Source organism: Agelaius tricolor, unplaced genomic scaffold, assembly GCF_023055355.1.
Source record: "Agelaius tricolor isolate 1412-34295 unplaced genomic scaffold, bAgeTri1.0.p SCAF_3, whole genome shotgun sequence".
In the NCBI taxonomy this organism is placed as follows: domain Eukaryota; kingdom Metazoa; phylum Chordata; class Aves; order Passeriformes; family Icteridae; genus Agelaius; species Agelaius tricolor.
Genome location: NW_027269263.1, coordinates 11,971,605 through 11,998,785, shown reverse-complemented (window position 1 = coordinate 11,998,785; position 27,181 = coordinate 11,971,605). Strand labels below are relative to the sequence as shown.

Here is a 27,181-nt window from a genome sequence, read left to right as displayed (position 1 = left end):
ACCCAGGTGGGGATGTGATCTCACAAGGACACCGCACTAAATCTCCATCACCCAGTCAGATTTATCCTTCCATCTCCGCTTTTTTCAGAAGGGCAATTTTCCAGTAAACCCCTTGCTATTCTGCAGCCTATTGGTGATGCTGCAAGCTTCTTCTGCTGGAACAGTACATAATTAAGCAATAATTTATATTCTATGCATGTATGCACAGAGCAATAAAGTGTTCTCAAGAGCTGCGTGCTGCTGAAGCGTTTAATCCGTGCACAGAAGGAGTTTACTGCAAAGCTGCGCCCTCCCTCCAAAAGGCTTTTGTCATCACTGTATTGGGAGGGAATTCGGTGTATTCTTCAATTATTTCATTTGATTTGGATACAATTTAAATAGTTAATGCTACACACTCCACTTTAGGATCAGACCTAATTTTATTTGTTTGTTTGATGTACCTTGAAAAGAGTAAAAGCTAGTAGGGCAGAGAAAAAGTAAAGATAATGTTTCACTTGTGAGATTTTTTTTCTCCTGTAGCCCTATAATAAAGGAAAGTGATGATAATTAAGTAAACAGCACTCCTTTCAAAGACATTAGTGGCCACAAGAAGCTACTAGAAATACTTTAAAAGGCAGAGATTTACATTTATTTGAAAACTGCATGGTTTCAAAGGACATTTAAAATCCATACCTTTGCAGTTTTCTTTTTATCTACCAATTTATAAGTAATACTTGACATTTCTAGATGCTTTAAAAAATAACAGAAGGTGAGAAGAATCAGTTTTTGGGGTTGTTTACTTTGTACATCTGACAGCACAGTTTGTGAGTCATTTCTATCTGTTGTGGGGGGAAGGGAGGGAATGAACATCATTCTGTCAGATGCAAAGGAAATGATTTCCAAATCATGAGACAAATGATCTGTAGGAGGAGGGTCTCAGAAATGGGCTTGGTGCCCAGATCATTTTAATTACTGGCTTTTTGGATTTCCCATGCCTTCATATTGGTGATGTCTCCTTCAGGTTCCAGTCAGACACCTCCTCTCTAATAATAAGGATGAGGTTGTTTAGATGTAGCTCCTGCCAGCAGGGTCTGTTTATGCCTTAGCACCACGAAGGTTCCCCTTCATCTGCAGTGCATCTAAAAAAGGCACCAGTTCTTGTCTCAGGACATCACAGACCTTGGGAAATCCTCAAGCTCCATTGCTCTGGAAGCTGAGCCAGGTCTGTGGGTGAAGGACGTGGCTTCTGACATGGTTCAAGGGGATACTAGCATCAGGGAAAATTCAAACAGATTTGCTATGGATGATTTGAGCCTGTTTGTGTTTAAATCAGTTCGCTCACAAGCAGTTTTGCTCTACCCTGGAGGTGAGGTTTAAAAATTGTGGAGGCATTGCAGACCCTCACACAGCTGGGCTGACTGGAAAGAAAGGGACATTTACAAAAAATAAAACAATAATTCCTTGCAGCAGAGGCCTATGGCACTGCTTGATATAATCATGCTTGAAAACAGCTACAGCAAAGGGCTCTGACTCATAATCAACATGAAATTAGGCTTTGACCAACACTGACATTACCTTTCCCTGCCATCCCTCTTCAGACCATGTCTGCCTCTTCAGCAAGTATGGCAGGATCCCAGTCTTATATATATATAAAGGAAACAAGTTAATCTCTGTCCTAAAAAACCTTCCATTCTAAATTATAGGGACATCCAGTGTAATTTTTAAGATTACTCTTTAATATATAAGAAAGATGGGCACAAGATAACCAAGAGGTATTTAATAGCTCAGGTTCTCAAACCACTGATGATCATCAAGCCATTAGCAGGACAGGGACTGCCAGAACCGGGCCAAGATGAAGGGAGGCTACCTGACAAGGAGTCAGGATGGAGGTTTGACTACATGTCAAACAGCAGTTTCTGTGGCACAGACACAGCTTTACATGAAATTTCATCTTTCACTTGATTGAAGCGTTTTGCAGTGACACGTGAATTACCTGTCAAAAATCCCACTGTTGCCATGTCTCATTCATTAGGTTTCACTTTGGAGGATGAAGCGTAAATCCCAGCACAAAGAACTTTGTGAGTTCTGCTCCCCCCGACTGCTGAAGGACATGGCCTTTATTTCCCTGTGCAGCTCATGTACCAGTGAGCTCTTATTGACACCTGCCATTCACATTTTGTGTCAGGGCCATGGCTGGACCACCAACATTCAGGTCTGGTCATGTGCTTGGACCACAGCTATGGGGAGTGTTTTTCACAAAGAAATTAAAGTTTGTATCGATGCAGTTTCCAGGGGATCTGAGGCATTAATGCACATGTAGGAGGGTACTTCACTGACAGCAAAAACTTGGGAGGAAACTGCAGAAGGGTTCAGTTTGACTTCTGGGGAGAAAAAGGATCATAGGATTGGGAATGCTCATGACTTCCTACAGTGCTGCTGCCTCTGAAGCACTGTGTCTGTAGTGCAGAGTGTCATGGGCAGCAGCAACAGCTTCCCTCCTCCTGCCGCCTCAGCTCCATGTCTTACCTGGACTAGCAGAGGCTTCATTTCCATGGGTAAGCTCATGTTCTGCATCCCTTTTACCCATTACTCCCTCACTACAATTTGCAAGGATGTTCTTTTGTGTTCTGACTGCCAGTTCATGAGGAAAAACTACTGAACAGTCATGAGGTAGGAACCTTACTTGGTTTTCATCAGTAGCCTTCCTGGTGAGAGGCCAGATTAACTATAGGCCGGAACTTCCTTGCTTGGCTGAACACAAGCAACACATAGGACTCATAAAATGGCCATAAAGATTTTTCTAGATGGCATAAAATGGCATTTTTTGTGTCTGCAATGAACAGTGCTAGAGAGACAGAGGAGTCTGTGTTGTACAAGACATCCTGCAGAAGCACTGGGGGATGACAGGCTGAGGACTGTGCTCTGCACTCTGTGACATTGTGCATGGCAGCCATTATTTGTCACCATGTGTTAGCACATTCTCCAGAAAGGGGCCAAGCTTTTCTTAGAGAAGTCTCATGCTTGTGATTTGCTTAGTTCTCCAGTGTTGTTACATGCTTCTCTTTGTTGTTCCTTTGTTAAGGGGCAGAATACCCTCAGCAAGGTAGAGTGCCAATATACTGGGCACTGCTCAAATACAAGGAGTAAGCAACACTCATTGCACTGAAGAGCTTGTGAACAAAACAGCCATGACAAAGCGTGAAAGCATGGGGAGTATTTGAAATCCAAAGTTATTTCCTTCCCTTTTTGTACTTAGCAAATGCAGCTTTAGTCTGGCCACACAGATTTTCCCACCCACCTCTCTTAACAATCTTGTATTTTGAGAGCAAAAATTACCATGTTCTGACTAGCAAAGAAAGGCCTTCCCCATCATTTTCTAACCACAACCATTTGAAATAAGCCACAGAGCTCAGTTCAGATCACAGTGCCTCTGAGGCATCATTTCTTCCCCGATCCCACAATGTTCTAGTCATTCTGACATAGAACACAGGGAGTAACTGCATTCTTGTCAAACATCTTCATATCACTGAATAACTTTAGTAACATAGTAAAACATGGAAAGGACACGTGGTTTTTAATCAAACAACCTGATTTTTTGACTAATGGACTTTGGGATGGTGATGTCCCCATTTATCCTACTCTGTGCTTTGAAGTAGTATAGTAGAACTCCAGAGCCTGGGATCTCACAAGGCTTTTGCAAGAATCCAGATCACTGGTTGCAGACTGCTGGGGTGCTGGTGGGAGGCAAGAAGACTGTTTTGAATGAAATAGGCAGAGTACCTACTGCAGCAGCTCACTGGTCCTCACTGGTGCCCAGTGGCACTCCCATAATATTTGTGAATATCCTGGGCCATCTGGCAGCTGTACCTGGCATTAGCAGAAACACCTGACCTTTACAGCAGAGACTATCTACAAGTGACATTCCAAAATACAGTGGAGAAAAGGCCATAGCAGGCATAGCAGTGATCAGAAGAGGGAACCATAACAGTGATCTCACTGCAGGTCCATGATAGAGATTTGCCTGTAGATTCAACGCCTGTGTAATGTTCCTGCTAAATAAAGGAAGTGGGTATAATGGAAAGTCCACACATTTTGGTGATGTGGGTATGTTCCTGCAAATGCTCCCAGTTTCTGAATCGAATTCCATGGGAATTCACCAAATAATCTTACCTCTGTGTTCAGAGTGGGGAGGGTCAAATTCATTTATTCAATGCAACTGCAACTAAAAAGAGCAAAGCAGCAGAGAAACAACAGAAAAAGTGTTGCAGAAGAGAAGCAGAGCCAGGGGCAGGAAGGAGTAGAAGCAAGGACATCTGTTCAGCAGAAGACAGGAGCTTGTCATTGAGACTGGGCAGATTGCAACTGCTTTGGAAGATTATGCTGGTTTAGGGACGGGACCAGGAAGAAGAGGACATTCCTCACCAGCAGCTGTAAGTGAACAGATGCAGGATGAGCTGCAGAGGTAGCACACGTCACACACTACTGATGCATGCATGAACAGAGGGACAACGCACAGGACTGACTGTGTGTGTCCTGGAGGCTGCCTTCTGTACCCAGGGCTCTCCAGGCAATTCAGAGAGGCCCACAAAGGGAGGAATTAGAGGAGAAAAATAAAGTACCAACTTCACGCTGATGTGAGTCGTTATCTCTTGTGGCAGGTGTGTAGCATCTGTATCTATCCATTATTTGGTGTGTGGGTGGCAATTGTGACATTTCAGGAGCTCAGAGTTTAGCTCCAATGAAGCTGGAGGCCAAAGATCAAAATTAAACCCATCTGGGTGGGATAAAGTTCAGCCTCATCTGATATGTGTGTCTTTCCATAACACCACCTGACAGAGTTAGGAAGTTTGTCCTCGCTGTGTTCTCAGGAAGAAATAAGAAATTAAATATTTCTGCAGAGATGGAAAACAAGAACAGGATATTTTGAAGATTTCAGCAATGTGGCAGAGGGCATCTGGATTGAAACTGGAGTCATGCAGAGGGCAGAATCTGAGTTTTGTGAAGGATTTAAAGATTTTTTTAGTGATATTTAAAAGGAGACTGTATAATGAAAAATTCTGTATTTTGATATAAGAAAAGCATGAAGAAAATCTCCCACGTAAGTTCAAATGTACATTTCAACGGAGCCAGAACATGACAAGTATATTGTAATATTCTATAAAGCCTATCACTGAGAAATTGGAATGAAACAAAAAATCCAAGGTTATTTTTCCTCCCAAAAATGTCAAAACAAGATTATTCATTCTGTATTTACTCTGTAAAGCAAAGTTTCAGAAAAATCAATGGTTCCATGGAGCATTCTGGTTCCCACGGGAGTGCTCATAATGAAAAAGTGTTCCTGTTGAAGTTTCTCCATACAGCTCTGTTCAGCAGCAGATCAATATTCAGGGCTCTGGTGGCACTCAATTCTTTCTCCACGGAGCCTCCAGACTAAGCCACTCTCTATACAAACGTCTTCCCTTAGGCACTTTCTTACTGCTCGCACCAGCTCTTCTCGTGCAGCTTGGAAAGGGGTATGTCTATCACTCTTCTAACCTCTCTTTGTTTTTCTCCTCCCTCCTTCTCCCCTTCCCGCTCTCCTCCAGGAACCTTCTGCATCATTTCACTGTGCACGTGCGTGGCTGGAATCAACTTTGAGCTGTCCCGCTACCCCCGCTACCTGTACGGACTGCCCGACGACATCAGCCACGGCTATGGCTGGTCCATGTTCTGTGCGTGGGGGGGCCTGGGCCTCACTCTCATCTCTGGCTTCTTCTGCACTCTGGCCCCTTCTGTCCAACCTGTCCCCAGGACCAACTGCCCCAAATCTAGACCTGAGAACGGGACAGTGTGCTAAAACAAATAGCAAACAAATACACACACACACAAAGACGTATATATATATATATATATGCCTAGGTATGCGTATACATGCATATATATGTATATATAATTATATATATATAAAATCTCAAATTAATGCCAGTGCCAAGGTAGAGCTGAGTCCAACATGGCACTCACATCTCCACTGGACTCTGTGTTGCTTCATTCTTTCTCACAGTGATGGGAAAGCTTTTCTCTCACATGGCTCTTCCATCCAACTCTTAACTTCAGCATCATACCTTAGAGGTCAAATGAACCTACAGTTGCACCTACCTACTGCCATTTGGGAGGGGGAACAGGGGATCCATGTGGGGAATCTGGAACCAGAATCTGTACAGCACATGGTGGGGGCAGAGGCGTGGGGGGGATGACACAAAAAGCGTGTCCATTGCAGCCAGAAGGGAAAATGTAAACAGCAAGCAAATGAAGCATTTGAGCCACTTCAACAACATACCTCCTCAAGGCCATTATCAGAAACCCACCCACGTTCTTTTTCTTTCTGAAAACAAAATGACACAAGTCGTGTCATTGGTTTTGGGGTTTTGTTGGGTTTTTTTCTCCTTAAAACGCAGAAAACAAAATGGACAGAATGTGTGAGGAAAAGTAGAAAAGCATTTTCTCTTTGCCTGCCAAACTTTAGAGAGAAGCAAACCAGTGAAAATAATAATAATAATAATAATTAATAATAATAAACATCCAAGAAAATAAAACCAGAAAACAATAAAAATCTCCAAGAGGACATCTCAGCGGACTTTCCAACAATGTGGTTTTAATCTTCCAGCTGCCTTACATCCAGGCTTACAACTGAGGCTGAACTGCTAATGTAAATGCAGCAGAAGGCCTTTTGAAAATGCTGTGATACATGTGTGTATAACTTTTTCTTCCCTCTTACTTTATTTATTTTTTTTAACAAAAAGAAAAATTTAAAACATTGCAATGTGATTGTCCACCAAACCATCCATGCTGTGTTTGTGGCCCAAGACTGAGGCACCCCAGCGGCAGAAGCGTGAGGAAAGCCGTCAGGTCTGAGACAGCGCGTCTTCTCTGATGGATTTCAGCAGTTTGTTTTTTTTTTCATGGAGCTTCTGAGAGTTCAGGATGGTGGATCCAGGGGAAGACTGACCAAGGAGAAGGGAGGTGGGGGAAGGCCTGGTAGCTGTTCTTCCCAGGGATTTGATGGAATGGGATTTCATCAAGTTTCCGGTTTGGATGTTTGAGACAACTGAGCAAAAGCCATTGTGGAGGAGGAAAAGGGAGCTAATTTCTGTAGAAGAGAAGTAAGAGATGCCTCTCATTGTGTTCATGTATGCCAAATGAGACCTTCCCACATCTTGTCTTTGGAAACTGCCCCAATTCAATGGACATCTCCTCTCTCCATCTGGGAGAACTGTGTACAGATGGATGTGAAAGGGTCAGATGCAGAGAACAGAGATCCATTTCCCATGAGCTTAAGCATTGTATGATATAACTGTGAATCTGCAAATGGAACTCTCTCTCTTTTTTTGGTCTTTCTCTTTTTCCTGCTACTCCTCTTCCTATTGTCTCCTTTTTCCTTCCCTCTGCTCTTCCCATTGTTCAGGTCATAGGTCCCAGAAGAGCTAAACAAACAGCTAAGTCTGGAGAGGTGGTTGAAGGCCATTAGAGGAAGAAAAGCATTTTGGCTGTGAGGACAGTGGGTCCTTGCAGGGTACCAGTGGCTGAGGGGAAGGTAGGGAAGAAGGGCCAAGGGTGTAGCCAAAGGGACTCTGAATAACGATGACTGAATTGACATGTGCAAAAGTGAGGGCACCACTGACAAATATGCAGGCAAAGGGAGACAGGGCAAAAAAAAAAGTCTCCCCAAAACCAATTGAACCCAACATGCTCTTAATTCAGGGATAGTACCAGTAATCCTTTCTTTACCTGATAGCTGCATGATATCAGTCCTCATTAGTCAATAAAAAGTAATCCTCTCCATCTAAAATATCTCACCAGGAGAAGGAGCCTGTGCCTGCTGCACAGAAATGCAGGCTTTAATTTCCAGGTCATGCCATTTACACAGCTGGCAAGAAACAGTATTGCTTCGTTCAAAAATATCCAGCTAACAAATAATTCTTACACATGTAGTTGTATTACAGTGCTCAAAGAAATGAAGTTTCTGGAGGGCATGTTGGAATAGAGTAGATTTGGGTTTCTTCCATTCTTGCTCAACTACCTAGCCTTTGTTTTCTGTTGTCTACGGTTTCCCCAAACATGCCAATGCCAGCTGCTAAGTCAGTGTGTTTCCACTGAAGTGCCATCCCTGTCAACTGAAGTTTCACAATTTCATTTTACATCAGATGTGACCAGAGAAATTACTTATTTATTCAGGTTGAAAATACAAGCCTTTTGAAAAAACTTCCTTTTTAAGCAGATTGGTTTATTTATTTTTTCCTGGGAAGGTTTTCAAATAGAGTGGTTTTGAAAAGTTTCGAAATCATTTGACTGTGCAAGTGCCTATTTGGTAAGGAGGTTGATGAATTACCATTGAACAGAAGAAGGGAATTTAAAACAAAAATAGCCTTGGAGAGCTAAATGAAGGCTGAATGCAGAAAACCATAGTTTCAAAAGAAAACTATAAAAAAATTGTTCATTTCTTCACAGCATGAAAAATTTTGGAAAAATCCCCAACTTATTGGTAAGGAATTATACAGCTGCTTAATTAAAACAGCTTTGAATGCAAACTTTCTTCCTCCTCTGCAGTGCTGAATGTGCTAGGAAAGGTTTTTCATGTAAATACAGATATCTGGAGTGACACAGGTAAGCCAGAGTCACAGAGGTACCTATCTGGAGTCTACCATCAGGCCCTGTGGCAGGCAGAGCAGTACAGCAGCTCCTGTGATGATGTATCCTTGTGTGCTCCTTGAGTGTTCACAGGGTGGATTCTACAGATACAGTTTTGAAAGAGGTATAGCAGTAAGATTTAAAGAAATGGAAGTAATTTTGCTGTTTGATGGATTTTCAAAGGTTTCCTTTTCTTCTGCAGCTGGCATAAAACCAGTTTTGCCTTGATGAAGTATTCTCTGATGGTGTTGGTTTACAAGCTGTATATAAGCCTCTGTGTCTGTCTGTGTGTGACAGTGGGTTATGGTTATTTTATTAACAACAGAAAAGTGTTGACCCTGAATCTTTGGGCCAGTTCTGTGATTTTCCACTTGCTTTAGCATAGTGTCTGTAAGGCCTGTGTGGCTATGAAGCATCTTAAAATCTATGGGAATGTCTGAAGCAGCAGGTGATCATGTCACCTTATTCTCCAGCTGGATCCCCAAAAGGATCATTTGTCCAAACACCAGTTCTCTCATCACTGCTTTAAGTAAGGGCAGAACCCTTTTGGGAGATTGTGAATTTCCCCTCTGTGCTTCTCGAAGACCTGGCAGGAGTCCTGTGTGCTTCCATACCCCTGGATGGGGGTCACAGCCCCACCACGCCTTCTGAGTGCTCAGACTTGTCTTTAGGGCAGGGTTGATCCAGAATACATCCAGATGTAAATTTGTGAAGGTTAATGTCTCCATCTCTCCTGAGCTGAAGCACACTCACAGCTACTCTGAGTTTCTGCATTTTGGGGGAGGCTTTGAAGTATCTTTCTGAACAGAGATTGAAGCTTTTTGACTAGTGTGCTGTTTCTTAGTTGGAGGAGCAGCTAATTAGAAATCTGTTATCAGTGATCCCAGCATTAAGGGGCTTGACCCTGTCCCTCAGATCTGCTCTGGCCAAGTGCCTAAGCATGTGCTGTACTTGGAGCACGTGACTAATCCCCTTAAATTTGGTTGACTATTCATATGCCTAAAGTCCAGAATGTGCTTTCTTGGATGACATTCAGCTTCCTGCAGAGTCCAGCCCATGTTTTTCTTTTCCCATCCTTCCCCTGTAGCTAAGGTGACACTCTGTCCTAGCCTGAGCAACCAGTATGTTCTTGGTCTCCCTTTCAGTGAGGTGGAAATGCAGGATCCGTATTTGGCAGGCTCTTTGCCACACAGAGCCTTTCATGGTGCACTTCTGGGACAACACATCTCTATTCTCCAGAGACCACAGAGCCACTGGAGTGCAGTGAGCACAGACACCCTAAAATGCCCATCCTAAGGATGCAGGATGAATTGGCTCAGCCCACAGTGATCTGCAGGCTGAGGTTTTGTGTGTAGTGGCTCGGTTGTGTTGCCCTGTGACTGTAAGGAGTCAGTTGCAGGGACAGACCTGCTGTCTGTCCCTGCTGGGACACTGTACACCTGAAGGGGCTATGTGGCAGCAGCACAGGTGCCCTGTACCCTATGTCCTATAGGATAGGTGTCCTATAGGACACCTCCTTCTTCAAGCTAAAGCTGTCTGTGTGTTGTATTTCCTAACCCATATTAGCTGCCTGTATATATCATCAATCCCTTCTTCCTCTCTGCAAACACACAACTGATCTTTCCTCATCTAAACAGTACAGTCCCTCCAGTTCTTTTTCTAGTTGGGCTTTTTTATTTCTACCCCAGAGACAGTCACAAGTGGATCACAAACCACCAGTGACCAGAGCAATTTCTTTGAAATACTGCTTTTGAAAAATTGTCATTACTTTTTAAAATGTTATTCCAGCTGCAATAACAAATGAACAGGGGGAAAAAAGCATCCTCAGAGTCCTCTAAACAGAGGATCCTTATCTTCCCAGGAGTGAATTGTGAGAGTGCAGGTATTCTGCTTTCCTGTGGATGCAAGTCATTTGGGACCTTTTTTAGCTATGGCACGTTAGCTGTGTAGTTCAATGGATGGTGAAAAAAAGCAAAGTTGGTGAAGGAGGGGATTGATGTGCAAGGGCTATTTCAGCTTCCCAAGCATTCCTGGAAGACTGTGTCTCCATGGCTGTCCATTTACCCACCATGCAATGCCTCTGAATCAGGCTCATCCCTGGAGCCCCACTGATAAGCAGAGCTCAGAAGAAAATCACTGTAATCTGTCCTTAATTCCTGAGCGCCACGCTAACTGCCGGCAGCGAAATGGAGGGAAAATAATATGTTACCAAGTATAGCTTAAATAAAGACATGCATTATTTGGCCTCTTTCTTCTCTGTGTCTCTACATAGGCCTAGAAGGGCTACAGGAGTGTCAGGCACATTTACACGAACCACCACTGCATTTTTTTGCCCCCAAGTTTCCCATTCCTTCCTGGTCCAAACCACTGTGCTCATCCAGCCAGCAAGGGAAGACTCAAGGTGAAAAACTGAGACAGCTCTGAATGATTGCCAGGTACCAACAACAGACAAAGAGTAAAAAGTGGGCATGAAACACAAACAGCATGTAAAGATTAGTGACAGATGAATTTCCAAGGTCAGGAAATTAGGTTCTAAAAAGCCTAAAGTTTGATTGCTAACTCCAGGCCAGATCCATAAAATCTTGATTCTGCCAAGGTGAAAACTTGAAAGCTTTCTAAGGTGAAAACTCAAAAACCAGGGCTTAGCTCAAAAGTTATAGGCCACTGTTTCCAGTCATAGCCAGGAATATAATGCAACTATTCCATAGTCTGTTGAGGTTCACAGAAAGCTCAGATGCCTTAGAAAATATTTTAGTGCTGTCTTGGTTAACACCGAACATGAGATGTGTGCTTACACACTCACAATATCTTATCCTTGGCTTTAGAAAGAAAGTCATCAGAGGCTACCTCCCCTCCCTCCCTGCCATTCCCCCAGTTCAACTTAGGGTTTCCATCCTGTATGCCCCACTAATACCCCAATCATACAGCCTTCTTCAGAGCCATAATTATTAATTGCAACATTTTGACAAGTGCTGCTGGTGCCAAAGGGCTCTGACAAGCTTCATGTTGACATCAGTTGGAGAACTGTAGCCCGATACAGTGCTGTCAATTTAATTGCAGTAGGCTTTGCACAAGCTTAGGATTTAACTTGAGAAAGAGTCTGGACAACTGCCTCAATATAGGTCACAAGAGGGAAATTAAATTCTGGTCACCTCCAGTAAAACACTCCAGAATCACAGGTCAATTGTCCTTCCCTTGTTCAGGGAAGACTTTCAATGAAAATATCAGTCTCAGATAGGTTATCTCCAGGGAAAAGTGGGAGACTGAAAAAAGGGAGACCCAACAGCAGTTGCTTCAAAATTGGTAGAATTCTGTGAGGGTAATCCAATGTCACCCTCAACATCAGCAGCAGGAATTGTCATTCCCTTCTAGGACTGCACTTTTATATTCTTCCTTTGCTGATTAACACTCCTGCACATGGGCAAAAAGTGACTTCCAAAGTTTTCTTGCATAGGGTGTGTACAATGGGCACCCTCACTCCCTTCTTTCCTTAAACACACACATGTGTACATCCCACATGATGTGGATGCCAGGAACCTGTAAAGGTGTCTTATATAGAGAGAAAATACATAGCAAACTGCAGCATAATTGTTCTCTGTTCTTCTATACTTAACTCAGGAGATGCAATGCAATTCAGATGCCATCTGTGTCCCTGTTAGGTTGTGCCTGCAGATCACATGCAAAATCTCTGCTGGAGACGCATGAGGAAGCACAAGACAACTGGGATAAATCTGGTATTTTCCATCAAAAAGTATTTGGATATTTAAGGAAGAGATGCCCATGCATCCCCTTCAAATCAGAAATGTTATGATCCCCTAGTGTAACAATTTCAGGACACTCCTGAGCCTGCAGAGGGCTTGAGCAGGCTGCTGGCAGCATCAAGGCTGTGGTTAAAGCTCTGGGCACAGCAGGGAGCTTCACATTCCGTGGCTCTGAGCCCTACCTGTGGCAGCAGGACACAGGAATAGCTTTGTAAAGGCAGTTCCTTCAAGTGGCCTTGTTACTTGCCAGCGGGTCAGAAATGCTCAAGCAGCAACAGCCATTCTGCAGTGGGTGAGATAAAGAGTAAAGCCTTCAGAAACCTGGGGGTTTTGCCCCAGTTTCAAAATGATGTAGACTCCAAGGAGTGTGAATCAGTCATGGCTCAGTCTCCTGGGGCCAGATACACAAAACAGCTTCAGCATCCAATTCCTCTTTAGACAGTGAATAAAGCACTAAATGCTTTTGGTGCCTAATATTTTTTTTAAAAAACTTATACGGTCCTAATTTGCTTAAGCTCTCATGATGTTTTATCTCAAGAAGAGTTTTCTTCTGGCTGTAAAGCATAAGGCTGTATTTTTTTTACAAAGAGTTATTCATTAACAATATAGATCATAAGAAAAATGTTTCAGTAATCAGAACAACAAAAGTGCAGCCTTAGACTATTCAGTTAGAGTGTACTGAATTATTTATAACTCCAGGGCACCAACAGCAATCACAGATATCTAATTTAAACTGTTACTATTTTTACTTGGCAATTTCCATCACTTAGAGTGTTTATATCTATGTATTTCCAGTTTGATCTTTTGCAGGACAAAATTTCCCCTACTTACACAGAAAAGCATATTTGGGAACTTTGAAGGTTTTTTTCTGCAGTAACTTTAATTATTTTAAAGAACTTTGAGGCTTAGTATGATAGACTTTACAACTTTCAAAACTCTAAACTGTATCTAAAATGGGCTTGAACTTTCAGTTCTTTCTCAAGTTAAATTCTCTTTGATTACAGGTCACTGGGATAAAGAAGAAATGTGTTTCATTAGTAGATGTAAGACTGGGTCCTATTTATGTGTATATGTGATGAGGGGACTTAGGTAAGGGGGCTGCACTTCAATGTCAGCCTGCTTAAGGATCTTTTGCATAGATGTAGGAAATGTCACTGCTAAGTCACTCCAACTTTCTACCAATCTCTTTTTGTAAAAAACAACCATTATACTTGTGTGTGGCTGGAATAAAGCATTAGTAAATCTAGCCCATAGGCTGACACACATATACTTGTAAATATGTGTATATTTGTATATATATTTGTAAATTTATGAAAAATGTCCGTATCTTCATGATTGCCTGAAATAACCTGAGGTTGATGTACAGAATTTCAGGCAAAGGACTGTTTCTTTTTCACAATCCTCACGTATCTCAGATTTAAACCAAAACAAACTAAAATGTACTATTTCCCAGTAAAATCCTCATTTTGCCATTGCACCAGTTGAGGAGGGGTACCACACTTAAGTCAGCAGCACACACATCTACACATGTACATCCAGTCAAAGGACTGGGTCTCAAGGGCTTTTTTAAGGAAAAGGAATGGACTGAAAAAGCAATGGTAGAATTTCTGTTCAGCATTAGCTCTCTCAATTGACTCTCTTGTCCTTTATTAGGAGGCCCTTTGTACAGATGCTGTTCTTCTCCTTAGGTGTACGTTTGGGAGGAGCACCTTTGTGTGTGATACCGAGCCACTGAAAGGCCAGGATTTTCTGACCTGCCTTTGTCCCCATCAACCTTAGACACTTCACTGAGTTCATGATGTTAGTGGGCTCATCTCCCTTGGCTTCTTGTACAGGTAGTAAAGCAAGACAGTTGTTTACAGGTGGTGACTTAGCAAAACTGACATCTAAGCTTTAGGAACTCCTTCTTGCTTCATGCAATGATCATTCACCTATCTTGAGTGATCCCAAGATCTTCAAAGATATTAAATCCTGGTGAGGTGAATCAGGTGAATCAGGTACCTAGTGCAGGGGAGCATCCATCTGGAGATCAGCTGTGTCTGTGTGCTTCTGGTGCATGGCCTGGGCTTGTTTGTAAAACACAGGTTTGAATTGTGAAAGCCTGTTGGAACAAAAGGAGATGTTCACAGCAGCCTTCCTCTCCCAAACTGCAACATGACTGCAAAGGATAGGGATTGTCCAAACCCCTGGAAATAGCATTTGAGGTGAGTGCCTTGTGGTGGCACCCAGGCACAGATGACTGGGTGGTCCCAGTGCTGGAGGTCAGAGATCTTTGGTCTGAACTCTTCACCTTTCTCTGCCAGTCCTGGGCATTGCTGAAGCTGTGCAAAGAGTGAATTTACATCTTAAACATTTGAACAGCTGAGCTGTTCAAAGGTTACTTTTCTTGCTTTATTCCCAAACTGCCCTGAAAAAGTCATCTAGCTGGTAGTGATAATCAAAAACTTCTCCTCCAAGATACAGTCTGGGTAGTTTCATATTCTTTTTTTCAGTGTTAATAACTGCTTTACAAACAGCTTACATGAAGATTAAAGAGATTGCAATTTCATCCCTTATTGTTGGGATTATAGTTGTCCTCAGAAAAACCAAACTGAGGACTCAACAAGAGGATGAACTGTGGCTGCATAATTCAGAAAGCTGCTCTGACAAGGCTGAATGTACGTCTCCATCTCATGGTGAGAGTCTCTCAGAGCTAAAATTTGGAATTGCATATTGATAGCAAGTCTATCTAGAAGGACCAGCAATTTAATCTAGTATTAGAACTTTGGAACTTTTGTATAGTCCCATGTATTACCTGAATAAAACAAACACAGTCAGAGGAGTGGGAAAATTAAACTGATTTCTGAAAACTCTAAGGCTAAGTGAGCTTTGGATCTTGTGCCAATGTATGGTCACTACTATTTGTTTCTACAGCTAAATTTAAAGTCAGTGACTCAACAATCTTCACCTATCTCTAAGAACAACTTTATTTTTAAAAATACTGTTAAGGTTTTGACAAGAGGGATTTCAGGGAACTGTAAAATGAAGATTCAATACTGTGTACTAGTACTTAAGGAAAGACTTTAGTTAGAAAGTGGAAGATAAAGCTGAGTTCCAGGGATGAAATGCTATTTTTCAGCATGGTACTACCTTGCCCAAGCTGTAGTGTATCATCCTAACATTCTTCTCCTGTTCTCCATTTCCCTTTTTTGAGGAGTAAGATATATATCTCTGTCTCCCTCTCTTCCTTTTCCTCCCTGTGTGTGAGAATACAGACATGCTTCCTGTAGAGACATTTTTCTCTAAATTTCATTCCATACCAGCTCTTGCATATGTGACTGTTTTGTTATTTAAGATGTCTGTGAAAAAGAAATAAAGGCTTTAAGAGTGAACTCTGGAAATGAGGTGGAGCTTGAGAATATATCAAATTTAAGGATGCAGCACCATTTTCTGCAAGATTTTTCAGAATGTTCCTAAATTCTCATCATCACTCTCCTGCCCTCCCTCTCTGTGAGAAGGATGAGAAAGGTACTGGGATGTGGGACTCTCTAAGTTTGCTTTTTAAGCTGTTGACTCACTGTGTCCCACAAGGATTTTACAGGTTTTTCAGAGTTTTAGTGTCAAAAAACCCTCCTTTTAAAAGGTGATAAAGTCAATGCACAATACCACGTGGGAGGAGGTTCTAAGGGGTGACTCCATACCAGTTTATCTTTGTTTCCCATTCTTTACGACCGTCCTGCTTGCCCAGCCATGCACATTCTCCTCCCTGCTGGGTTCACTTTGCATAGGTGTGGCTTGCCAAGAGGGGCCTGCCTGACCTCTCAGCCCCATGATGCCCTTGGATAACTTTCTCTCAGAAAAACCTGTCTCAGCTCCTAATGAAAGCCATAACCACTCCTGTGACCCTGCCACAGGGAGTGAATGCCCAGGCTCCACGGGACAGAGCAATGCCTGGCACTGGGGCGATCCTGGGGGTAAGGAAGGAGAATGGGTGCAGCTCTCAGGCCATCAGGGCTCCAGTGTCACATTCTCCTGCAAGCTCCCCTGCTGCTCATGAACCTCTTGGCCAGTTCAGCCCGTGGGTCTCACTCTCACTCTCCCACTTGTGCCCAAGGGAATTGTGTGTGGATGTGCAAACACTCCTGTGTGAGGGCACGAGCGTTGGATACAAGGGGCAGTGAGAAACCAGACACAGTGGACTCCCCACCATCCACTGCAGGTGCATCTCGTTAAGATATTTATTTTTCAGGGTTTCTTCTGCCCCAAGTAATATTCAGCCTAACCACATGCTACCACAAAGTTTTTGGAGGGTTTCCCTTTCTTGACTTTCTCATTGGTCCTTTTTTCCTTATGATTTTTTTTCTTGCTCAGAAGAAATGAAGTAATTCCCATAATCATCTTTTGATGATGATAAAAGTTGCAGTCAACACCGTTTCTAATTGACAGTTTGGGAGGCTTAAGATAATAATTCACTTAAATGCCTGCAAATTGAAGCATGTCAGCACTTTCCTAGGACATTCCCAAGTAAAATAATATGACTGGTACAAGGCATTTGTCATGCGGGTACATCTTGGCCAGCTGTTTATGTTTCCTCTAAGTGCAGTACACACATCAAAGCTGGATTGAGAAAGGCCTAGAATGCCACAATACTCAGGCATATTTAGAGAAATGCAGCAATACATCACATTTATGTGGCATATTTTCTCTATAGAAAATTTTACAAGTATGAGTCCCATCAGACCTGTCTGAGGCAGGTAGGTATTATAGCCATTTTGGAGATGGGAAGCCAAAAGCCTGGGAAAAGACCTTCTATTTAGTGGTTTGATGCCCCCTCACAAGTTCTACCAGCTGCAGGTGGAGCCTTCTCTTTTCAGCACTTTTGAAAATCCAGACTGTAGCTGGGTTTACTCAAGTCTGCAGTGGCTGTCAATGTGAAAGCCAGGATTAGGACACTCAGGATCCTGATTTCTTCAGAGCACTGCTACAGAGCTTTGATCCCACAAAGCACTTGCCTAATTTCAAGCATAAATTTCCCATTAAGAATGCTATTGCCATGCTTAAAGCTAGGCACATGCCTAAGTGCTTTGCTAGACTGGGAATTACATTGAAATATATAAAACTTCAACATGTTTTGAAAAGTCTAAAACCATGTCTATTTCTGATTATGGTTTGGCCATTGTAAAGGATATTTGGACTGTGTATGCAGCTGCTCAACCAAGTAGAGCACTTTTTAGCCAATACACACAGAGTTTTATGACTTTTGGGTAAGAACATCCAGTTTCAGAAGTAATAGAGTGACATGTCCTGTGCGGCTGGGACTCTGTGCTGCTGTAAGGGATGAAGTGGCTCCTGTGGCCATCGGTGCTAACAACACATCAACAACCACTGACTATTTTGTTAGGTTGTTCTGGTGAGATGTGAGTGTGGTGGCGAATTTCACAAGTAATGTGACATCAAGTGTATTGTACTTTTCCATTTCTTCCTGTAATCTGTTGCAGCAGAGGTGAACAGAATTTGTTTAAACATGAAACACCCCCAAATTTCTTGTCCTGTTAATCCAAGGTGCTAATCTGCAGACACACGGGTGTTTGTGTATGTGCATCAGTGTTTGCAGGACTGTGGCCCTGAAGGAACATTTCAGTGGCAGGGTTGAGATCAGGGAACTAATAGGGAGAATGAACAAACCCCTATAACTTTGAAAGACAGGAGTTGCAGAAAGCGTCACAGGACTTTGCCGAAAAACTGGTTACATCTTACAATTTCCCTTTTGTTTTGATTTGTTTTGGTTTTGGTTTTATTCAGATTGGCACAGAATACTGTATTTCCATCAATTAAAATCTTGTCTGGTAACTAACTAAACAACTTGTTCATGGAAAATTAAAAAAATAAATAAGTAAACTGTCAGTTGTGGAATGTAAACTGATTAAACAAATAAAAAAAAATCATGTTGTGTGTTTTAAGAGGTTGTGTTTGCTTGTGTCAGGAATGGGACTAGACACCTCTCACCATCCCCATCCTCACAGAAGGATGGAGGACGAAGAGCAAAACTAGGAGGTGGGTGGTCTCTGAGTTATGGGGTACTGGAAATGCTCTTTGAAAACTAACAATAATAAAGATTAGATGGCTTCTGATCAGGATCACTGCACAAGACATTACAAACACAAGCAGGATCTCAATGGGACTGTTTATGAGGAGGTTTTCTGTTTGTCATAGAAGGGATTGATTCCTGCTGGAACCTTGATGTTACAGTACTGCATGTACTCTAACACCATTAATCTCTTTTTAGAGCCACGTAATGTGTTGAAGTCTGTGATTTGATTGAAATGTATAGAGATATCAGAGTAGTTTAGCTCCCACCTTCCCCCAGCAAATAAACAACTAAAACTGAATATGGATTGGAGCCTGTTGGGTTTCCAGTGCTCAGCTGTAAGGGCTTCAGGAAACCTGGCAGACACAACTGCACTGATATTAGTGCTTCCTCACTGCACTTGTGTCCTCGGGCTGACAACAACGCAGCAATCATGCAGCAGACAGATAATCATGCATCAGACACACATTTTCTGTAGGGCTTGGAGTGTGCAGCCACAGTCAGGCTGCAGGTGTCCCAGGCTGAACATGCAATGTTCAGGGTATTCATAAAAGGTATCAAAACTACCTCAGATGTATAAAAAAGAAATTAAAAGAATTAGACAAAAGTGCTTGCAACTGTCCTAGCAGAAGAAGAGCAAAAGAGTGGATCAAACAGAAAAGCCCAAATAGTATTTTTTTTTAATTACTGAGCTTTAAATTAACTAATCTAGAACTAAAATATTTTAAAAAATAATGGCAAGGTATTTTTAAACATGATTATTTTGTTGGTTATGGTGTTAAATATCAAAATTTTCTGTGTTGACTCTTTTTACCTGATTGAGGCATCGTACCTATAAAAACCTGACAGTCAAAAATAAGAAGGCACCTGATGGTTCTTCCAAAGCTGACTGGTTTTCTCATGACAGACTATGGTTTGTAGAAAAACAAAGAGTCTCCTGCAGTTTTCAGGATGGAGTCCCTCCTGCCCCCAAAGAGGTCCTGTCTAAAACACCAGCGGTAGCAAGGAACAAAATGAAGAATCAGAATGGAGAAGTGTAAAAGACAATTCTCTGCCAAAAACCCCATCAGTACTGGTGTAAATTCCTTGACCTCTTCCCGGGCACTAATGGCTGAGGAGGGGAGACATCTTGGTGATAACCTACACACAGAACTCCAAGAATGTGCCTACTTTTGTCACGTTTCAAGAGAACCCACTTGTATTGCCAGTGCTTATGACCTGTCTGCTGCTACGAGTAAAATCCGTGGGGTGAAGCAGAGCAGGAGCAGGGAAGAGCTGGCTGGGGGTGCAGGAGCTGGCAACCCCCCCCGAGCAAATGAAGGGAACAGAGGTGTTAGAGCGGCATATCCAGCCCCACGAGGTGTCAAAACCTTTGGGATGAAGCTTCTCCTCTCCTTGCGCACTGCTGCCCCCAGGCACAGCCGCCCCCCGGGCATCCTCATCCGCTCAGGGACAGCGCTCAGTTTAGCGGCGGTGCTCGGGGATGCTGGGCTCTGCTCTGTGCCATCGGCAGGGGAAAGGCGATTCATCAGAGCTAAAAAAAGAAGTCTGCGGAGCCTGCTTTGTGGCGAGGGAGAAAGCAGGTGCCCTCTCCTGTGGCAGGGACGGCATGGGGAAGCCTCGGGAGCGTGGCCGCAGGGGCAGAGGGCTCAGCTGCTCAGCGCTCCTACAGGGAAGGGGCAAGAAGAACATGAACTTAAAAAGCCAGCTGGCCCTTGAAGGCTCAGCTAGGGAAGCTGTCGTGGAAGGTCCTGCATTTTGGAAAAAAGTGGCCTGACTTCAAAGATTTATGCATAAAAGTCCAGGTTTGCATTAGGCACATGAGGGCTGAATTTTAAGCTCACCTTGCGTTGCTGCTCTGTGCAGTGCCCAGGCTGCCCAGCCCAGCTGCTGCCAGCTCTGTGCTGCTTTCCAGCCTGCTGCTCGTGTCTTGGGCTCTGGCCCTCGGGCATGAGAGGACACATGAGAGCCACAGGGTCACACAGAAGCCTGCAATGCAGCTAGATAAAGCAGACAGCAAGAGAAGGGAAAACTCATTAACTGTGGTTCACCGCAGAGGAAATGAACAGAGGGATTTCAATAACCCAGTATCACACAAGCCACCCATAGAAGAGCAGGGGTTTGCTGTGCCCTTGTCTCAGTCAGGAAGGCAGGGACTGAGGCTCTCATACACAGACATTGTCCCCCCACAATTCTGGGCACCTGGACTTGGCAGCTCAGTTTGGGAAGTGTAGCAGGAGTGCTCATCTCTCAAGGCCCAACTCGTGTCTTGAATTAGCTCCATCTATTTAAGATTCCAGCCAGTCATGAAGGGGAAAAAACTACCAAATTATGAAGGAAAATAATGCAAAATTTGAGAATTAGGTTTAGGAGAAAGACATCTACTTTTCAGCTTCATCTGCAACACAGTGGGGCCCCAGCAGATTGAACAGAGGGACAGGCAGCAACAACTCCAGTTCTTCATAGCAGAGAAATCACCTGCTGTGTCCCTGAGGAGCACCCCAAAGTTCAGCTTCCCCTTTGCTTTGAGTATCTGCTAATGTTTTGTGCCCACCCAGGGGTGAGGACCCCCTCACTGGAATGCAAGCTCTGTGTTTCAGAGGCAGGATAATCTCACGGTGACCTTTCCTGTCAGACACACATGATAACTGCAGCAGGCTGGGGCTGCATGGGGTGAGGATGCTGGTAATGAAATGCTTTCATAGCTCGACACTCATTATTCTGTTACATTATCGGGCTCTTCCCCAGGGGCCCTCTAAAGAGTCACGCCTGAGCTCCTTTCCTGCAGAGACCAAAACCAGACCACCTAACAAGCTACATTTACTAAAATTTCTGCTCCCTCCCTGCTCAGAGGGAGCACGGTCTTGTTCATTTGCATGAGACAGAAGTGGAAGAGCTCCACCGGCTCAGCTCTGATTTTATCAGCCTGCTAACCCACATCAAACAAAGCAGTGAACCTGTGGCCAGGCAGGAGTGACAGAGGCTGCTGCCATCCCAGAGCTCACCATGCAGGCCCCTGATTGCCCCAGCATCCCCAGCATGCCTCAAACACAGTGTCCCTGCTACCCTGCATATGCTATTGACTTGCAAAGACTGACCACTGACCGCTTCTTCTTCAGAAACCGCACTTTTCCTTTGACTGTTTAATTCCCTGCTATTTCTTCCCATCCTGAGATAAACCCTTGGCCTTCTCAGCTCTGAAATTCAAAGCAGACCTCACCGGGAGCAGGCTGCTCAGAGTGAAGCTGGCACTGCCTGTGATAGCAAAGCCCTCTCACAGAGCCCAGCTCTGTAGCAGGAAATGAGCTGTGGCCCAAGGGCACGCCCAGCAGCAGGAGGGCTCTGCTGCCAGCAGGTATGGCTGGAGAGAGGTCACAGAGCCCAAGCTTTGGGCCGTCATCTCTGCCCTGCTCAGTTCCCCAGAGACACCCCTTTCAGTCAGAGGGAGTGGTGGCTATTTCAGGAGGTATTTTACAGCAGAACTGAAGGCATTAGGTATCCTGCTTTGGCTTTGGCTTACTGTTCACAGCAATACTTAAGATGCATGCCAGAAACATAAAGGGAGAAATAATAAACCCTGCCATAAGGAGCATGTGATTTGGAAAAGCAGAGGCAGGCAGAGGGGGAGAGAAGGGAATAAAACACAAAGGCAAAGTCTTCATAGCAGCAGTTGGCACTTGGAGCTGGCCATATATATTTGAAACCATTATGCACAGAAAGCCACTTGGTACTTCAGTGCCTTCTAATGACTAAATAAAGTGAGCACACACATGCAGGTAGACAAGGTCCTCAGCAGGTAAAATATGAAACATGAAACAACCCCAAATATCCACCTTCACAGTGATGCAGATTCCCTTCTTTTCTGTTATGTTTTCTTACAAGCTTCCTTCAAACCTGTCAGAGCAAGGGAGGCTGAGTGAAACGTGTTGCCCTGTGCATTGAACAAAGCTTCAAGTTCTCAGTTTCACATTTGGGGTGTTTCTGACAGGCTGCAGTTTCTGCTTCATTTAACCTAGCTCATTCCCTTGGGAATTCTCTACCCACCGTATTTGCAGCAAGAAATGCCATGTGCTGAGGTTTGTAAAGAGCTTTCAGACAGAATAGGTGACTGCTGAGTCCTCCCTTCCTTCCCCTCTGTCAGATAGAGATTCATGCATTACCTTGCACTCCTTATCTCTTCCCAGCTACTGATTTTCACAAATAGAAATCTAAATATTTTTGAAACTTCTGATGCTCCATCAAACTCGTTTGCAAATAACCAGTGGATCCAGAGTTTGATGGGGACAGATGGGCAGACATGAAGTGACAGAACCTTCATTTCCTTAGGAAACCAGGCTAAAAATATCCTGTTCAGAGCTCAGCTTTTTCCGTAAAGATGCGCAGCTTCCCGGGAGGCCCAGCCAAGTCAGGGGACGCAGGTGGCAGCAGCAGCTCTGTGTCCTGGGTGACACCTCTGCCCATCACAGCTGTCATTGCTGTTACTGCCATCAGGGCTTCCTTTCATCTGGGAGGCTCTGTTGGTGTTGAGATCTCTGCTCTGGGACCGAGTCCCAAAGAGGAGCCCACCGGGGAGGATGACAGGGGAACTCTCACGGCCGGAACGGAGATCCACCTTGTCTCTGAGTCAGGATCTGAATGCTCCCAAGGTACACTTGGCAAGTTGAAACACATCTGCAGAGATGGGAAGATGCCCTGAGGGAAGCTGTATCTCAGGACAGGCAGTCAGCCAGGCTTTCCTCCCTCCTCCAGCTGTAGCCCCATCCAGAACAGCCTTGAAGAAAACCTTACAACCCACCTGCCAGCCTTGCTTTGCCCACAAGTAAGAAGGGATGGAGGTTAACATCTGCAGGAGCTTATTGTGAAATCTACTGAGGTAGTGCTGCTCAAATGTTGCCAGGTGGCATAGTCACAATCTGTATAAAACAGTCCCTTTTTGCTGTTTTGCCAGCAACAAATTAATTTCCACCAGCCCCACAACTTCTCTGCAGAGCTAGATTCAAGCAGCACATTTATTAGGAGCACAGTCATCTATTCCTGAACACAGAATGTGCTCCTGCAGCCCAGGGGCTCCCAGGACTTGCTGATGGGAATGCAGGAGGTTGTGCCCCAGGTTCACTGCCTGGTGGGGAGGGGACAGGGGAGGAGGAGGAGGGAAGCTCTCCCTTCAGGCAGTGCCGAGGTACCTGCCAGCACCTGGCCCCTGGAAGTGTTCCCAGCTGGCACAGTGGATGGCTCTTGATTGTCCTGTCACACCTTTGCTGACAAGTACTTAAATTGAGCGAGTTCATCCCATAAAATTTAAGGAAGAAGTGAAAGGACAGAAAAATGAAAAGCAATGTATTTCTCTTTTAGCACCTCTCTTTTTCTCATTTTCTCCTGAGGTGTCAGCACCTTAAATAAAAGGCCTTTTACTGCCTCACTGTTGTCTGCATCCAGCCACAAATAGCAACGCTGGTGCAAATAGACCAAGGTCTCAGCTTGCCAGCTCTGCCCTCAAGGTTGTCACCTCTGTGCAGAGCCCTTCGTTCTCCTTCCTCTCTCATTTGTCCTTTGCTGTCACATTTGCTCCTGCCAGCTCAGAAAATGCCCTCTGCTTGCAGAGATCCAAGGAGGTTGAGGGCAAACTCAGTTCCCAAGGTCTGCAGCTCAGCTTTCATCTACCAAGAGAATGTCCAGGAGGAGCCATGTTACTGATTTCCAGTTCCTCATGAGTCATTTCCAAATTTGCAAACCACAGTGAGCGCTGACAGAGTGTTGCTGTGTCCTGGCTCCCTCCTGCAGCCCCAGGAGGGCTGGCTGGAAAGGGATCTCCTACAAATTCTGCATCCTGGGGAGCCCACATCAAGCTGTGTGAGGGCATTGGAGATCAGAAGCCAGCAGCTGCAGACAGAGGAGATAGGGAGGATGGAACAGGGTGCTGAGTGGAACCTCCAGCCAGGCAGAGCACTGGGCTGGCAGATGACTCCCAACATGTAGCAAACACTTTTTTCCTTAAAGGTGACTGCATTTTTGCATTTCCTGATTGAGCCCAGATGGGATTGCAGCAGAACAAACGCTGGCAGTGTGTGATGCAGGATGTGAGTTACAGGGCAGCTGGCCAGAGAGCTTATTCCCTTTGACCTCTTGTTCCTCTTTACACACCACAACACTTGTGTCTCTTTGATCAGCGTGGTGGGAGCCCCTGGGACCTGCCTCATTCCTCCTAAAACTGGCTGCATTCATCATCTGGGATGCACTTCTCTACTGGAGCACAGTCATAGGCAAGTACAGCCCAGACAGGAGGGTCACACAGCAGGAATGGGAAAAGGACAAGATATTTACAGGCTGTCATACCATCAGGGGTGGGATATTGTGCTCCAACTTCCCATTTTATTCTTTCTTTATGGATCCAGGAAAGTTTTATGTTTTTAAAGACTCCTATTTATTATCTCTTTGCCCATTTTGCTAAAAAATGTACTTGGGTGTAGCTGTATTTCTCTTATATATGTAGTAGTGGTACTGAATTATTGAGGTAAATGCAAACTTGCATATTAAAACAAAAGAGGATTATAATTATTTGGAGGAATACAAACTAGGAAGGCACTGGGCCAGCACAAAAAGGCAGTGACCAGTAGCCTCTTCTGAGTCCAAACCAAATCCAGGCACCTCTCTCTGCCTTGGCCCTGTCCCACACAGCAATTTGCACATGCACATAAGCATGCATCACACCATCCCCTCATTGATTTAATGGCACATACTATACTTCAGAGGCTGGATTTCTTCTACTACCATTTGGCAGAGCATACCAAAGTGGCCAAAAATTCATCTGTGATGCTCAGAAAAAAAAAAAAAAATCCAGGCCAGAATGAACATAAAATAAAAGAGTAGAGCTGATAAAAACAGTGAGGTTGGCTGAGGATATTTTTGATGTACCCAGAGAAGAAGCAGTCATGTTTCCATCAGGTGTGCAATGTACCCATAAAATGTTCCACCTATATTTTTGTGCATTTGCAGATGGAAAAAATCACTTCTATTCCTCAGCAGTTATTTTACCAGTGAGACAAATGATGATCTGTTGTTGGACTAGAGAGTACAGATCACAGCTAGGGACAGGAATTGTTTTGATACATGTTCAAGTGGCTTCATGCAGGTGTAACAGACCTAAATATAAACTGGCACAGCTTATAGGCAAGAACAGCTTGAAAATCAACCCACCTGCACTTCATGAATGCATTTCCATTTACTCCCCTGAGCTGAGGATCAAGCCCCAAATCTCTTAAATACAGATGGCTCAGAACAAATCTGTGGTTTTGCTTTGCTCAGTGCAACATCAGGAGCCACTCACTACATGTTGAGAAGAAAGTGATGGCTTCCCAGTCCTATGCAAGCCCACTCAGGATGTCACCTGGAAGCATCTGACATACCCAAGGTGTTGGATCACTGTCACAGAGTTCACCTGGCTTGTGCAGGGACTGGTGTTTGCCACAGGAGCCCAGCAATGTTGTCTTTTCTGAGAGGTCTCCCTGCCCACAAGGGGAAGCTTCTGCAACCAATTCTGGTCCTGACTGTGCCATTTTGTGGTAACCAGGTCCTATAAAATGGCCAGACACTAGAAGAGAACCTTGTAATTGAAATTTTTTGAGCTCTTTAAACCTTTTTAGAAAATAATGGGGAAAAGTCTATGAAAACAATCTGATCCAGAATTATCCATCACTCACTGTGAGATTCAAACCTAATTTGATTGCTGTTACTGTATGTATTTTTATTGTTCTCCATTTGCTTAATGAATGTTGCAGTTGTAGTAATAAGATTATTGGTAATATGAAACAGATTTGCAGAATGATGAGAAGATAATAAGATGATACCTTGAGGGTGATTTCTGTTTAAGACACAGTAACTATGTTATGGAGTAAATAAACTTGGTGAGAGAAGATACCAATGGCTATTAACCTAAGGTACAATTATTCCCAAATTACCAGGATACACATTTCGTTACAGTGACATTACCTGTGACTGATGCTTGGTCCAGGCTCTCCCATCCACTCTTGAGGCTGCAGGACAAAGCCTTGCCCAGGGTGTGGATGGACAAGCAGCCATGGTTCCTCACAGCCAGGATGTGGTGGAATGTGGTGGATGAGGTGGGACTCAGCAGACCCTTCATGAACACCTTGGGTTGGGAATGGTGAGGTCCAAGTGATCAAACTGTGCCTGGCTTTTGAGAGCTTACATCCTGCCTAGCTCCCCTTACTGCTGTGTGATGGCCACAAAAGCCTGACAGGGAGGCTTGGCCATCAAAGTTGTAACCTTAAAGCCACACATTCCTTTCTAATTCGATGCTTAGTGACATTTCAGGATCAGTATTAGTGCAAGGAATCTGCTGCCTGGATCTGCAAGGCTGACTGGGGACAAAGCATTCACACATCCATGAACCTGCAGATCCTGAGGCTGCCCAGCTGTCCTGGCTGAAACAACAGGCTCACCATCCCCTTCCTCCCTGCCTCCCTTCTTGGATCTGGGCATGTTCACACAACCAACTGTGCTCCAGGTGCCAAACTCCACTAAGTACACAGCTGCTTGTGTCCCACTCTTTTAGGAAGGTGATGGGAGCAACAGTGCACACACACAGGCAGATGCACAGCTCTGCAGCTTGTCCTCCACCATCAAGATGAACCAGCTAAATCTCTTGCTTGTTTTGGTATACTTAGTGAATTTTGCCAGCTTCCTTAGTGCC

The 27,181-nt window shown here is 44.1% G+C and overlaps 1 protein-coding gene across 2 annotated transcripts in view; it reads left to right on the top strand.

Annotated features, from left to right (window-relative positions):
- TMEM178B (transmembrane protein 178B) overlaps positions 1-18,343 on the top strand; it is a 222,706-nt gene extending 204,363 nt beyond the window's left edge. For both annotated transcript variants that reach the window (XM_071422471.1, XM_071422470.1), the window contains exon 5: positions 5,565-18,343. In XM_071422471.1, coding sequence (XP_071278572.1) covers positions 5,565-5,815 — 251 coding nt within the window. In that variant the 3' untranslated portion in view covers positions 5,816-18,343. The remainder of the gene's footprint in view (positions 1-5,564) is intronic.
- Positions 18,344-27,181: the final 8,838 nt, after the last annotated feature.